A 14228-nucleotide genomic window follows, 5' to 3' on the forward strand; every position below is an offset into this window, starting at 1 on the left:
TCATGTTAAAGTAGCAATCAATTGTTTCTGTTTGCTTCCACTGAGGCGATTTGGACTCTGGGGAAAGAGTGAAGTGACAGATGTTTAAGTACAATTTGATTTGTCTTTGTCTCCCTGCAGCTCTCAGAACAAAGCCTTCACAGAGCAAAATTCCAAGAAATATTTACTGATGGAACCAGTGCCAGGAAGTATAAGTGGACTATGATGAACGAACATGTTATTGACATTGAACAAACTATGCTTTTTGCCCCTAAAACCAGTCTGTAGGGTCGAGATATTGCTAGAAATAAAGCTGTTTTAGACACGAAAGCAGACTGGACATCCCTCAATTATGCCTGTGATGGTCTTTCTGCTCGTAGCATCAGTCACAAATGTGGAGGCAAAAACGTTCACTGTCTCCCGCGGAGTGTTTCTCAGGATGTCTCCTTGCTGTGATGAGCAAGAGCTCAGAACCGCAGCAGCAGACATTGCTGCTCATGAGGGCAGGTCAGGCCCATCTCTGGGGAGCCTTCTCTCTGCTACAGAGTTGTGTGGCATCTTGGGGCATTCATAGAAATTTTGGTTTGGACAGTCAGAGAGAGGATGATGATACCAGGTCACAGAGGTGCACACAACACTCATTTTAGATCAGGTAAAACATAGGAGAGAGGTGCTTGGGAGGGTGTGTGTCCCTTGGAGGGAAGCGCCCTGCTTCCACGCCACCCTCCTCTCCCGGGGAGGGCAGTGTTTGTGTGAAAGAAATCAAAGGGTGCATCTTGCCTTAGAGAGAGAGGACTGAGAAAATGTGAGAAATGGCTGTATTCTTGAACTGGGATGTAGCTGGAAGGAGAACTGGACGCAGCTGGGACTTCTCTGCTTCTGCCCCTTGTTTGGGTTGAACCTTTCTATGCGTCAGCAGATAAGCTAGTAGTGGTGGGAGGGGGAGGGAGAGAGAGTCAATGAGCCTGAGGCCAGGAGCGTGGTCTTTAGGAGGAAAGTAAAAGGATCTCTGGGGGTTGGCCCCAGAAGGTTAACCTTTAGTGGCCCAAAGGCACTTGGAGCTCCCTTTAAAGGCTGCCTGACCCCCAAGGGACTCCCCCTGCCTGATGCATTTAGGTGGGACCCGCACTCCACGGTGCCCGAGGGAGGAAGAGGACAATTACCGAGGTTCCGTGAGGCGAACTGGAGCCGCTGCCAGAGCTGCCCTTCTTTGTTCTCTGGGCCAGGGAGGTGCCGAAGCGGAGGGTCTCATAGACAGGGTCCACCTTATTGCCGCAGGCTGCAGCAGAAGAGAAAGCTCATCTGAGAGAAGGGTTTCCTCATATCTCGGTCGGGATAGACAACCACCTCTCATACCTCTTGGGTTAATGGCATTGAAAAGTAGGTCCTGCACAACAGACCCTCTTACCCCTGGGAAAATGGGGCTTTTGTGGTCAAGTTTCCTCGCACGCTCCCCCCACGACCTGTGCCCATTTCCCAGGTCCCTCCACTGCACTCAGCCCTCTCTGCTCCCAAACCTTTGCTGATTGACTGGTTTTCCTCTTTGTTATCCACCCGCAGGACTGCAGTGCCAAGGTTCTTCCCAGAGACCAGCTTTATTTCCTCTAGGGAAAGGCCCTGCTCACCAAGGTACGAAGTCTCGTGACACAAAGTTTGCAGTAGGAGGCAACCTTTTTGAAAGACTTGGACGTTACCAGGCTTCCTGGGATTTCTAATTAAAAGCTTTCTAGTTTGTAAATTTCTAGTTTAAAAGTTGCTCCCCCTGCCACCACCAAAAGGCAAACATAAATGTAGAGATTTTCAGAAAGGGAGAAGAAATGGAACTGAAGGATATTGTTGAGGAATATATTCAAGCCAGAAATACCTAAAAATATAAGACACTTTTTCCTCATTAAAGAATAAACAATATTCAGTAAGCTCCTTCCAAGCATTGGTCTATAATGTATATCTATTTTCTACAAAAAATTATGAAAAGCAGTCATTGTCGTTTTCATTGTATAGGGGCCAGCAGGTTGTGTAGCTTGTTTAGACACACAGTTGGTCAATGGAGGAGCTGGGCTGTGACCCAGGTCTATGGGATGCCAGGCTCCATGCTCCTTCCACTCTGCCATGCTGCTGATGGCCTTTGGGACCTGGGTTCTTTGAAGCTTCATCAGGGAGAGGACAAACATTTCTGGAGAATTGGGTTCACCTTAAGTTTCCCCTCCAGCAAAACAAACAACCATAACCCAATTAGCCACCAAACGAATGCCACCCCCGCCCCCGCCCCCCACTGGTACGGCAGCACCGGGACCTGGGAGAAGAGCAGCCGTCAGCTCTGATGTTGCTGCTCCAAGCCCAGCTCAGCCCACCGGGTCCCAACTCACCAATGGGCATAACTTCTTTAATGCAGCCGAACTGTTCATGAATGAGCAAGGGGGAGCTGTAGTAACGCCGAAACCCCTTTGGCTGGAGACAGAATGAGAAAGAGAAGGGCTCAATGTTATTGATGCGATGGAGAAAACCCCACGAGAACTCTAAAAATGAAACCAGTTGGTTCCTCCAGGGGTGCCTCCCTGTCTCCCTTTAAGATGCTGACATGTCCTGTAATTTATCCCTGGGGTCAGGTTGGGAGGTACAGGTGTCAACAAGCAAGCTCCACTCCCTCCAGAAAGCAAGCCCCCAGCCCTGCCCTCCCCCGTCCCGCTTCTCCTCTGCAGGTGCACATGGCAGCCTCCTTTATGTTGAGCTCCTCATTATTTCCCAGGACACAAATGGACCATCGTGTGTTATTTCACCACGTGGTTCATGAACATCATTAAAAGGTCTGGGCATGGGCAAGCAGACCTCACAGGTAGACCTGAAGTCCCTTGTATGTCTAATGAGCTCTACGCAGAGCTTTGTGTTCTAGATTCCGTTCTGTTTTTCTGACCCCTCATCCATGGTTTCTGCCTTGGCTTGTGGGAATCACCATGGGAGAGGAGGGGAGCACGTGAGGCAGGGGTTTGGGAGAAGAGGACACTGCCAATCAGAGTACCGAGATGAACTCTCTAAGAATCCCGATTTACTGTACCCCAGTGTTAGAAGGGAACTGAAGGGTCCCACCCCTACTAGAATTCCAGGATCCCTTCCAATGTTCCTAGCAAGTGGTACCCTCCTGTGAACACTGCTGGGGATGCGCACAGCAGGAACTCTCACTAATCCTGGAGGCAGGTCTTTGGTGACATGATCTCTGATGGTTAAGACTTGGAAACTACTGATCCTAGGCCTTTTCCCTGAAGCCACAGAGGATGACAGAATTCTGTGTGACAGATCTTAAATTTTTCTGAAGACAGCTGTCATGCCCCAAGTATGTCTAGGGTAGACATTCTTGGCCCCTTCTATAATTCTTTGGCCATCTTAGTTTCAACTATTCTCAAAAGTGTTCTGGGTGGCTTTTTTTATCATTGTGTGGCACCAGTACTGAAGTCCACCCCTGAGATGTGACAATCAGCCCAGAATGGGCCAGGCTGAGCCCCCAGCCCTTGGTTTGGCCACCATGATCTGTTACAGTGGTATAGATGTTTACTACTCTCTCCACTTCTGTGGGGCGGTTCATCTCTATCCCATTCTTGATACACACTGAGCTGTCAGACAATTAAGCTGGGGCTGAGGGGGTTCCTGGGATGCCTGCTTTTTACTTGCAAAGCCTGGACAGTCCCAATGCTAAAATCGGGAAAGTGCTGACCCAGGACAAGTTGTCCACTCTGTGAAGGACACTGAGCCCTTTCCACATGTGCAACATGCATCTCCTAAGTTGACAAAGCTCCTCCTTCCTCAATCATTATGCCAACTAGGAAGCCACGTTGTCCAGCCAGAGATGTGGGGGGTACCTTCCCGGTGTCCGGTTCTCAGGGTGCTGCCGTGAAATATTTTGAATGGAGTGATCTCATCGGGCAGGTAGGTGCCCTGAGCAGCAGTTCCGGGGCACACTCTGGGCACAAGCCCTTACCAGCTTGCCCATGCACCGCTGGGGTGCCAGGCCGTCCATGCACTTGTGGTGGACACTCATCTTACAGGCCTTGCAGCGCAGTCCATGCTTAGCATTTGTTCCTGTCAGATATACGGTGAGCTTTGGTTAGGATACAACCTACTCTTCCCTGGCGACTTGTATGAAATCACTGAAAAAGTGGTCATTCCCATAACCCAGCTAATTCATCTTCCTGTGATGTTTATATGAGGATTTAAAAATGGACAAAATATTATGGTAGATCCTTTTACCTTCTTCCATATTTTCTACCCAAAGTATCAGCTCTGGTTTCCTTCCGCCCCTTTCCTGTTTATTCCTCCAGACAACCTCAACCTCCTCTGCTTCCATTGCTCACTCAGTTCAAGCTTGCAAATCCCACTTTCTTTGCTCTTCATATGGATCACATTTCTGCTCTTCTGTGTATCTTGCTGAGTAGTCCAACTCCTGAAATTCTACCTGTTTTTACCTGAATTCCCATCACACAGTCTGAACTATTGGGCAAACTCTCTGGAAAATGACCAATAAAGGGGAAACAGCGTGGTCTGTGTGAAAGTGGGGCTGATGATGGTGTAAAGTGGGGGATAGAGGGCTCGATCAGATACCAGCCCTTGCCTGGGGGAAAAGGAAGAGGAGGTGGGGGGCAGTGAAACTACCCCTGCAGTGAGTCACTTAGTGTCCTGGGACAGAGTGCCATAACAGGTGAGAAGAAAGAAAGCAGAGGAGGGAGGAGAGGCAGAGAGTCATCCTGGCCACCGTGTCCAAAATCTTGGCCTGCACCAAGGCCCAAGGCAGCAGCACTGGAGAGGCATCGGAAGGACAGACCAGAGGGTGGGATGTGGGAGCTTCAGGAAGACAGGAGTGGTGCTGGGCACCTCATTTGTTGTTTTAGAAAGTGGCTGGATGGAGGCGAAGGGAGGATGTTAAAATGGGATGTCTTCTGTCTCCACTGGGTCCAGGACAGAGGATACAGGACAAGAGGTGCCATCTGCTCTGACTTATGAAAAGGAGGTGGCAGGCTTCCAAGCAGGTCTTAAAAATGAGGTGCCAAAATGGATTTCACAGCCCTTAGGTGACCAAGCAAATCAAGCCTATTGGAAAAGCAGAAGGGAGGTGGGAGGCTGGAGGGAGCATTTCTTTGTAGAGTTGTTGAGGCACTATTAGTTTTATCCCTAAAACTATGCTTCTCTACATAATGAGAAGAAGGAGGTGCTTTCTTCTCTTCTCAGTCTCCTCCTACTGAGAGGGATTTTGAGGAGATTTGGACACATGGCTGTGGCCACACCCATGGGAGCATGTAGGTGAGGGATACGGGTGACCAGTGGTCCTGCCAGCCTACCAAGGAGAAACAGCCATATAGGCAAGGCCTGCACCTTAAAAGCTTGTCAGCAAAAGGATGTGTGAATATTTTCCATGGATCACATGGAATGCTGCCCAAGAAGACCAGCTAGAAAGGCAACGAGCTTCCCTCAGTAGGAATTAATATGTCCATATGCCATGACACATGAGGTCACAGGTCTCCCCTATATATCATAGCTGACCACAGACACAAAGGGAGGACAGCCCAACACATAAAATCCATCCTCTTCTCCACCACTGCCTCCTCCAAACCATCACCACGCCTTATCCGGACCAATTCCTGACTGAATTGCCTTATCCATTTTTGCCTTCCTCCACTGTGTGTAGAACCTCCTACTTAATGGTCTCTCGGTAGGTTCTCCCTGCCTTTCTGATGTTATACAAAATGCTCACCATGGTGGCGAGACTTTGTATGATTTGGTGGGTGCCCATTTCTAACTTTGTCTCAGGCCAACCCCTCTTGTTCACCAGGGTCTAGCCACATGACCTTCTTCAAGTTCCTTAAATGCACAAGCTCTTGAATCCCTCAGGGTCTTTACACATGCTGCCCTGTGTGCCTGCAATGCTTGTCTGTAGCTCCTCACTTGTTTCACTGTCCTCATCCTTAGGGCCGCTTGTCATTTCTTCAATGAGGCCTTCTTGGGAAGATTCCCCCTCCCCGCCTCTAAGTTATCTTTTTCTCCTGTTAGTCTTTTCACAGCACTCTGTTGTTATCTTTCACAGGATTTATCACAGTTGTTATTTATTTGAGAGTTCGTTTTTGTCTTTTCCTCTGGACTATGAACTCAATGAGGCTAAGGACTGAGTCTGTCCATTTGCCACTGTATACCCAGCTCTGGGTATGATGCCCAATAAATACGTATTAAAGAAATTAATGAACGAATTCCTTTGTAGTCAGTCACACACATACTGAAATCAGTGGTGACTGATTTAGATAATTAATTGAAGTTGATTTCATCGATGGTGTAGGAATGGCATTCAAGAGCTGAAAGAGGACTTGGAGATCATCTATGTGTATGATTTTATTTTATTTTATTTTATTTTTTTAACATCTTTATTGGAGTATAATTGCTTTACAATGGTGTATGTGTATGATTTTATTTCACAGACGAGAAGCCTGAGGATCCAAGCAGCAGAATGACTTGCCTCAGGTCAGAGAAGGTCCTGCTTAGTTTCACTCTTTCCCTGCTTGACCCAAACATTTCCTCCTTTTATTTGGCTTGTTTAACCTACAGGAGGATGCAGCTGAGGATAATGAGATGATAAAATAGGGACTATGAGAACCTGATAGTCAGCTGAGAAAAGCAACAGGAAAACTCTTGACTGGACAAAGCCCTAGAAACCCTTCAGGAGGTATTACCTGAAAACTCCCTTCACGAAGGCATCATTTAACACAAAGTGTGTCTGCTGTTATAAATACAGAAAGTTAAAGTGACATATAAACACACCATAAATTACTAGGTATGTGTGCTTGTTCATAAATACTAGTTGGAAAATCTCTTTTCCATTTTGAGAATAACCACTTAGCTGAAAGATTGCAATGTCTTCAAAAGACTGGACTTTGAAGGCAGTAACTTAATTTTTGTTTTCAAATAGAGAATGCTATTTGTGCCTTATGTGAGAATGTAAGTAAAAGCTTCCAAGAGGAAAGTTATTTCATTGTGTGCTGGACTCTGAAATAGAGCCATTATATATTAAGGTATATTTTCCTGCAGACCTGAACACCATAATTTCAGTTTTCCTTGCTTGTTCTAAAACACTCCACTGTATGAGTCAGACCACCAGCAATTATTTGGTTTTAGGTGTTCCAATTTCTACCATGGAATAACAAAAGTGACTGAAGAGGAAAGCTTGGATTCTGTGGCTCAGAGACTAGTTCAAAGGAATAATTTACATCCCAGCAGTGGCATTAGTTTACTGTAGCAAGATATGGAGAAGCTATAATCTAACTTGTTTTATCACCACTGATCTCCATCACAAAGGCATCACTGAATGTGACCGTTATGCCTCAGTAGGGTGGGAAAAACATAATTTTAAATTTGAACCTGTCTCATGTGGGCTCTTTAAACTTAAGAAAACTACCAACATTTTTGGAGCTTCAGCTGTCTCATCATCAAATGGGAATAGTACTAACTACTCTCAGGGTTGCTAATAGTAATAGCATCATAATATATGCAAAGGGGATGGCATGGGTTTACACACTTGGAAAAATAAAGATATCACTGGATTTTGAGTAAATATGGTGGACTGGCAACATGAGTTTCCCACTTATTCATACCAAAACCCCACTAAAATTAGCAAGAATAAAAAAACGGTATAAACGCCCAATTAACAGAGTTACTGGGAGGAGTGGCAAGAGTAGAAGAAAGTTCAACATACATTTGGAAGATAGCAACTGAAGGTGTGGTAAGCAATTTAGCAGATGAGAGGAAGATTGGATTTCCCAATAGCAACTTGGAAACTAGAAGGTCATGGAGCTTCAAAACTGTGGAATTTCAAAATTCTGCAAGAAGAAAATTTCCACCCTAGAATTTTATACGCAGCCAAATTACCAACAAGTATGAAGGCAGAATAAACACATATTCAGATCCTCAGGAATTAAAAATATTTAACTTTCCACACACTCTTTCTTAGAAAACTACTGAAGAATGTGCCTTAGAAAGATGAAGAAATAAATCAAGGAAGAAAACAATATCAGACTCAGTGTGCAACACAAGAATATAGAGGAGAGGTAAATGATATGCCCATATGACAACACAGTAATAGCCCTAGACAGGAGCCACAGATGAAGTGAGGCAGTAGACTTGGGAAAAAATGGAACTTAAACATTTATAGAGCTTTTTTAGATTTGGATATCATAATAGATATGGCATTAGACAGATATATGAGAATATATTAAAAAAACAAGTATAGGTGCATGAAAAGTTAAGGTAATGAAAAAGGCAATTTCCAGTATGAAGCAACATAAACCTGTGTAAGGAAAGAAATGTAATCATGGTACAATACTAGAATCAGAAGTGAGCAATGGTCATAATAGTGTATAAAGTGACTAGTTAACACAAAATTGTGATAAAACTACTTGGGAAGACGAGAGAGCGAGGGAGCAGCAGACTGTGATGTGACTCTTGTGGGAAACTGAGAGTGAGGAAGAAGTGAACAAGCAGGGGTTGCTGGAGGGGTTAGAGCTGAATCCTCATCCTCTATAGCAGGAAGCCAAGACATGTTTGATTCATCAATAAATCGTAGTAGAAGCACAGGATTTAGAAATACTGAAATGAATGCCAGAAGCAACAATTAAAAAGGATGAAAGTTGTTGACTTTCAGAAGCGAGTCTGGGTTATAGGATGAGACAGTTTCCACTGTAGTATTTTCAGTACCATCGGTACCACCTTTAAACTAGTCTCATGTACTACTGTGACAAAAAGCAAAGTTGAACTTGCAGGAAACTAGGTCAAGTCAGCCCCTTGGAATGATGTGGTCCTTGGAATATGGAGATATAGGGAAGACATGGGGCCAGATCTTCCCAGAAACCATCAGTTCTTCCCTGGGATATGAACTTCTAGGATAAATCTAAGATAGTTCTATGAGTTACAGTTGAAAATTGTTAAGAATGTGAGTTATGATATTGAGATGGATTTTGGAATGGATCAGTGCAAACCAATACAACACTGATTAACTGTTGGGCACTGAGCCATTTTATGAACCTGGTATCATTTGCCACTATGGATAAGTGAGCTGTCCATAGAAAAGCAAGTGTTGAAGCTCCAGTGAATGAAGAAGTTTATATATAGACGTTAGGAGAAAATATTGAAGGGGTTTTCTCAGTGCAAATGGATGAATCAACTACATTGGATGACAGGCTTTTTAAAAGAAATGATATCGATTACAGATATCTATAAAACAATTGGCCAGACTAATTTTGATAAGATTTTGTCATCGAGGCATTGCTTACCCCTTGGTTGAATTTCATATAGGATCAGAGTTAAAGATAAAACAATTGTTGCCCTTGAGATCACTTACCTAGAGGAACAATATGGAGAATGGGTAAAAATAAGAAAAAGAAATGTGTAAGAAAAGAAATGTAATCATAGTACAGTACTTAATCAGCGGTGAACAATAGTTAACATTGTTACTGATAATTAGTTTGCTTCCAGATTGTACAACCATGGTATCACTCTTACAATTTATTTGATAAAATTAATGTAAATTAGACAAGAAAGATACCTTACTATGATTTGGGGAAAAAAACTTAAAAAAATCTAGAAATAAATAATATATATGTTATATATATGAATATCTAGAAATAGATTCATAAATATTTCTTGGATTACATAAAATATATATAAATGATTCAAAGGTAAATATAGATGAGATAGTTCAAAGATGTTCCAGGCCCCTGTTCTTACCGGTTTAGCTACCGGACTCCCCTCAGCCTCTGGCAGTACAGGCTGTGGCTGGGAGAGGAGACTGCAAGGGATCAGGAGATCGCTTGCATCAAGAGTCTGCAAAGCCTCGGAGGGCCAGAAGCCAGGCTCACAGAAGGGCCTCAGAGCCACAGATGAGAGCAAAAGTGGAGGGTGTGTTTTCAGTGCCTGGGCAGACCAGAGGCATTTAAAGGCTAGGGACTATGCAAACAGTAGTAAAGATGACAGAGTTAGTATTTTTAAACTAAAGGCCATAACAAAACCTCCGCTGGGTGATAAAAGCCGGCATTATAATGCAGATAGCATTATTCATGGACCATTTGCCTTTCAATAAACACTAACACAAGGAATGAAACAGAATTCCGTACCATTCCCTCCCTGATGGAACCTCTGCTGATTTTCCTTGCTTCATTTTCAAAATGCTCCACCTTGAGCTACTTACTCCTTGGTTTTGCCAGATCATTTGTGGCTCCTGGCAAGGGTGGCCGGCTCATGCCACTTGAGCGCTGCTCACATTGCCTCCTCTGCCTTTCTTGCTCAGGTGCTAAACAGCTTCCCATTTGCTTTTTTTTTTTTTTTTTTTTTTTGCGGTACGCGGGCCTCTCACTGTTTGTTGTGGCCTCTCCCGTTGCGGAGCACAGGTTCCGGACGCGCAGGCTCAGCGGCCATGGGTCACGGGCCTAGCTGCTCCGCGGCATGTGGGGCCTTCCCGGACCGGGGCACGAACCCGTGTCCCCTGCATCGGCAGGCGGACTCTCAACCACTGCGCCTCCAGGGAAGCCCACAGCTTACCATTTTCTTGAAGCCCTTTTAAGGATTTTCCAAAGCCTCCTGCACACACACTCTCCCTGCTTCCACCACCTCAGGCCCCACACTCTCCTCTGTTCCCTTACTGTTCCCAGGTACCTTTCACAAAAGGCCCTTGACTTGGCGTGATGGCTTATTCACCTCTATAACCTCTGTGGCCAGGAAAGGGCTTGGCACAAAGAACATTACTGTCAGTGAGGAATGATCAGCCTACTCAGACCTGGGCTAGAGAAGTGCCCAGGCTGAGAGAATGCTGGGGTTCGGCCCCACTCATGCTGCGGAAAGAGTGAGGCTCCTTCTTGTGGCCCCTGGCTCCTGGAGGCGTGTGTGACTAGGGGGTTCTAGTCACCTGCAGATCTTTACTGCCTGGGCTCCCAGCTGGTCAGTCTTGCTTTTCATGCCAATGTTTCAATGTGACTGCATCCTGGTTTGTTGGGACCCAGAACTCTCCAAGCTCCCGGTTGACCCTACAATCCAGGGCAGAATACTGTTCCATCTGATGACTGCCTGACCTAGGAAGGGGCTGAAAGCCGATTCTGGGAATCACTCCTTCCATCTCTGCTACTGATTCCTCAAACCCTCCTCAAAGCAGATGCTGATAACTGTCTGGACCTGTCCTCATAGTGTGGTGTACTAGAAAGAATTTGAGCTTCAGAATTCGAGCAATACAGCTTAAACTGCCCCCAAACTTCGGAAATCACTCAATAGTTAGAAAGTTTTCTGATAGAGGGGAAAAAATGGGAACATTTTTCCCATCACAGTTGAACTCTACTCATGAGAACTTGATTAAAAATAACCCATGCTATCTGTCCCCTACTATGAGTTCAATTGAACAAGATGGTTTGAAGAATCCTGGGCCATCTTTCCCTGACTATATTCCCCACTCCCTGCCACATTACATCTTTTCCAACTCCTTCCTAGTTTAAAAAAATTAATGGCATTCATTGTTTATAAATGCTTCTGTTGATCTTTCCTATTTCGGTTTCTGACTCCTAGTGGAAAAACTCTCCCTACTTCTCCCGCCCCTCACCCACACTGAGCTTCAAAAATAGCAACAGGAGTTGGGTTGGCTCAGGGCTTTGTGTTTGGAGTCCATAGCCTTTGCCCTCTGGGTCACCATTTCACATCCTAACACCATGGACAGCAAGCTTTCCTTCTGTTACATGTGTGTGGCTTGAAGTTTTGAGACATGTCTTCCTGAATGATCACTTTCTCATGACCATCTGGAATACCCCTGACCTCAGTAATAATCTCTGCTGCTCTCTGTCTTCTCCTCTTCTCTGAGGTCTGCAGCTTTCACAGTCTCATTTGCTTTCTTCAGAATTGTTCTTCTAGCTTAGGGCTCAAGAATTTGTGTTTATCCTCAGCTCTCCTAAGAATGGATTGGCCAATCTATGCTATACCCCGTCTCTCCATCTCCAAAGTGCTTTCCGAGGAATTTGGCATGCTATTAATCTCAACCTTTCATACATACAGATAGTTTTAATCATACTGAACAATTTTTGAGTGTTTTAATACACAAAGAACATTCACTTGTATCAATGTATTTAATCATCAGTAAATTCCATGAAGTAGGTATTGTTATTTTCAATCTCATTTGAAAGACACTGGGATTAAATGATGCTCAACATTGCTAATTATTAGAGAAATGCAAATCAAAACTACAATGAGGTATCAGCTCACACTGATCAGAATGGCTATCATGAAAAACTCTACAAATAATAAATGCTGGAGAGGATGTGGAGAAAAAGGAACCTTCCCACACTGTTGGTGAGAATGTAAATTGGTAATAGCCGCTATGGAGAACAGTATGAAGGTTCCTTAAAAAACTAAAAATTGAGCTACCATATGATCCTGCAATCCCACTCCTGGGCACATATACAGAGAAAAACATAATTGGAAAAGACACATGTACCCCTACGTTCATAGCAGCACTATTTACAATAGCCAAGACATGGAAGTAAAACCTAAGTGTCCATCAACAGATGAATGGATAAAGAAGATGTGCTATACACACACACACACACACACACACACACACACACACACAATGGAATATTATTCAGCCGTAAAAAAGAATGAAATAATGCCATTTGCAGTAACATGGATGGACCTAGAGATGATCAGACTCAGTGAAGGAAGCCAGACAGAGAAAGACAAATATAATATGATTATCACATATATGTGGAATCTAAAAAAATGATACAAATGAACTTATTTACAAAACAGAAGTAGACTCACAGACATAGAAAGCAAATTTGCGGTTACAAAGGGGAGCCAGTGGAGGAATAAATTAGGAATTTGGGATTAAAATATACACATCACTATATATAAACTAGACAACCAACAAGGACCTACTGTATAGCACAGAGAACTATACTCAATTACATGTAATAACCTATAATGGAAAAGGATGTAAAAAAGAATATATATTTATATATATGTGTAACTGAATCACTTTGATGTACACCTGAAACACAACACTGTAAGCAAACTGTATTTTAATAAAAATTAAAAAAAAAGAAATTGGGATTGAGAGAAGGTAAATCAATTGTCCAAGGTCACTCCATCTACTAAGTGCAGAGCCAGAATGCAAATACCCACCCCAACCTCTCTGCCCCATTCTGCCTCTCTCCTGGCTCTCTCTTGCAGTTCTGTATTTTGAATTTGTTTGCAATGATCCACTTGTAGATGCTCACTAGTGCCACTGATGATGACTGTCAGGGCAGTGAACGAAGTTTCACTTCCATAAATCTGATGGGACAAAGCCCTTATTTCTTTGCCTTTGTCAGCTAGTGGAGGTTTTAGAATAGGCATCAAGCTAAGGAGCTTGAGTATAATTCTTTGGGCAATCAGGTCGAGCAAGCATCCCTGAGAAAAGCAGTAATTCGATGTCAGTTTGCTTTCAGAAGAGGGTTGGCAGCAGTGTCAAGGGGATGAGGCGGTAGAGATGGATAAAAGAACATAGTTTAGGAAGTTCTTGAAACAGTTCACATGAGATGTGCTGAAGCCTGGCCTGAGGCAGGAGCAGTGGGAAGAGGGGAGGGAGTTGGCCATGGAGAAGCCACAGAAGTAGAATTGACAGAGTGTGCTGCTCATGGGTGGGGTTTCTAGAGAGAGGGGCTGGGAGAAGTCAAAGATAGCCTTGAGGTTCTGGCCAGGTAGATGGGAGCACGCAGGTGCCATGTGCCCCAGTAGGAGAGGCCAGCAGTAAAGTGGCAGGTTTTATGGGGGAAGGAGATGATCTGCTTCACTGTGGGAAGATGTAGGCATTTCAGCATCCACAAGGCATCTGAGCAGCAGAGTTCCGGTAGCTAAAGTGAGAGACCAGAGCTTGGGAAAGAGGCCGGCCAGCACCAGTACATGCCCCCTGGGACAGCAGGACAGGAAGACAGGGACAAGCAAAGAGCCCTGAACCTTACTGCTAAGTGGGCACCACTGCTTTTGGGCACTGTCTCATTGAATCTTTATGCCACATCTATCAGAGAGATATTTTTATTTCTATTTTTAAAATGAGAAAATGGATGCTCAGAAAATGTTCCTTGAAATCTCCTTCTCAAAGAGGGCTATCAGGCTGATCTCACGTGAAGTGATAACAGTCCTTCTGGGTCAGAGTCAAGCTGCTTCACTGTCCCGCCTCGGTTATAATAAGTCATTCTTGTGACTTCTCTTTA

At 44.3% G+C, this 14228-nt stretch overlaps 1 protein-coding gene across 5 annotated transcripts in view; it reads right to left on the reverse strand.

Moving 5' to 3' along the window:
• STAC (SH3 and cysteine rich domain) overlaps nucleotides 1-14228 on the reverse strand; it is a 103716-nt gene that overhangs the window by 37789 nt on the left and 51699 nt on the right. For all 5 annotated transcript variants that reach the window (XM_082637808.1, XM_082637807.1, XM_082637806.1 and 2 more), the window contains 3 exons: nucleotides 3950-4050; nucleotides 2346-2427; nucleotides 1143-1258 (listed from right to left, as the gene is read on the reverse strand). In XM_082637808.1, the coding sequence (XP_082493934.1) occupies nucleotides 1143-1258; nucleotides 2346-2427; nucleotides 3950-4050 (299 nt within the window). The remainder of the gene's footprint in view (nucleotides 1-1142; nucleotides 1259-2345; nucleotides 2428-3949; nucleotides 4051-14228) is intronic.

The sequence above is a fragment of the Mesoplodon mirus genome (genome assembly GCF_964341445.2).
Source record: "Mesoplodon mirus genome assembly, chromosome: 12".
Taxonomy (NCBI): domain Eukaryota; kingdom Metazoa; phylum Chordata; class Mammalia; order Artiodactyla; family Ziphiidae; genus Mesoplodon; species Mesoplodon mirus.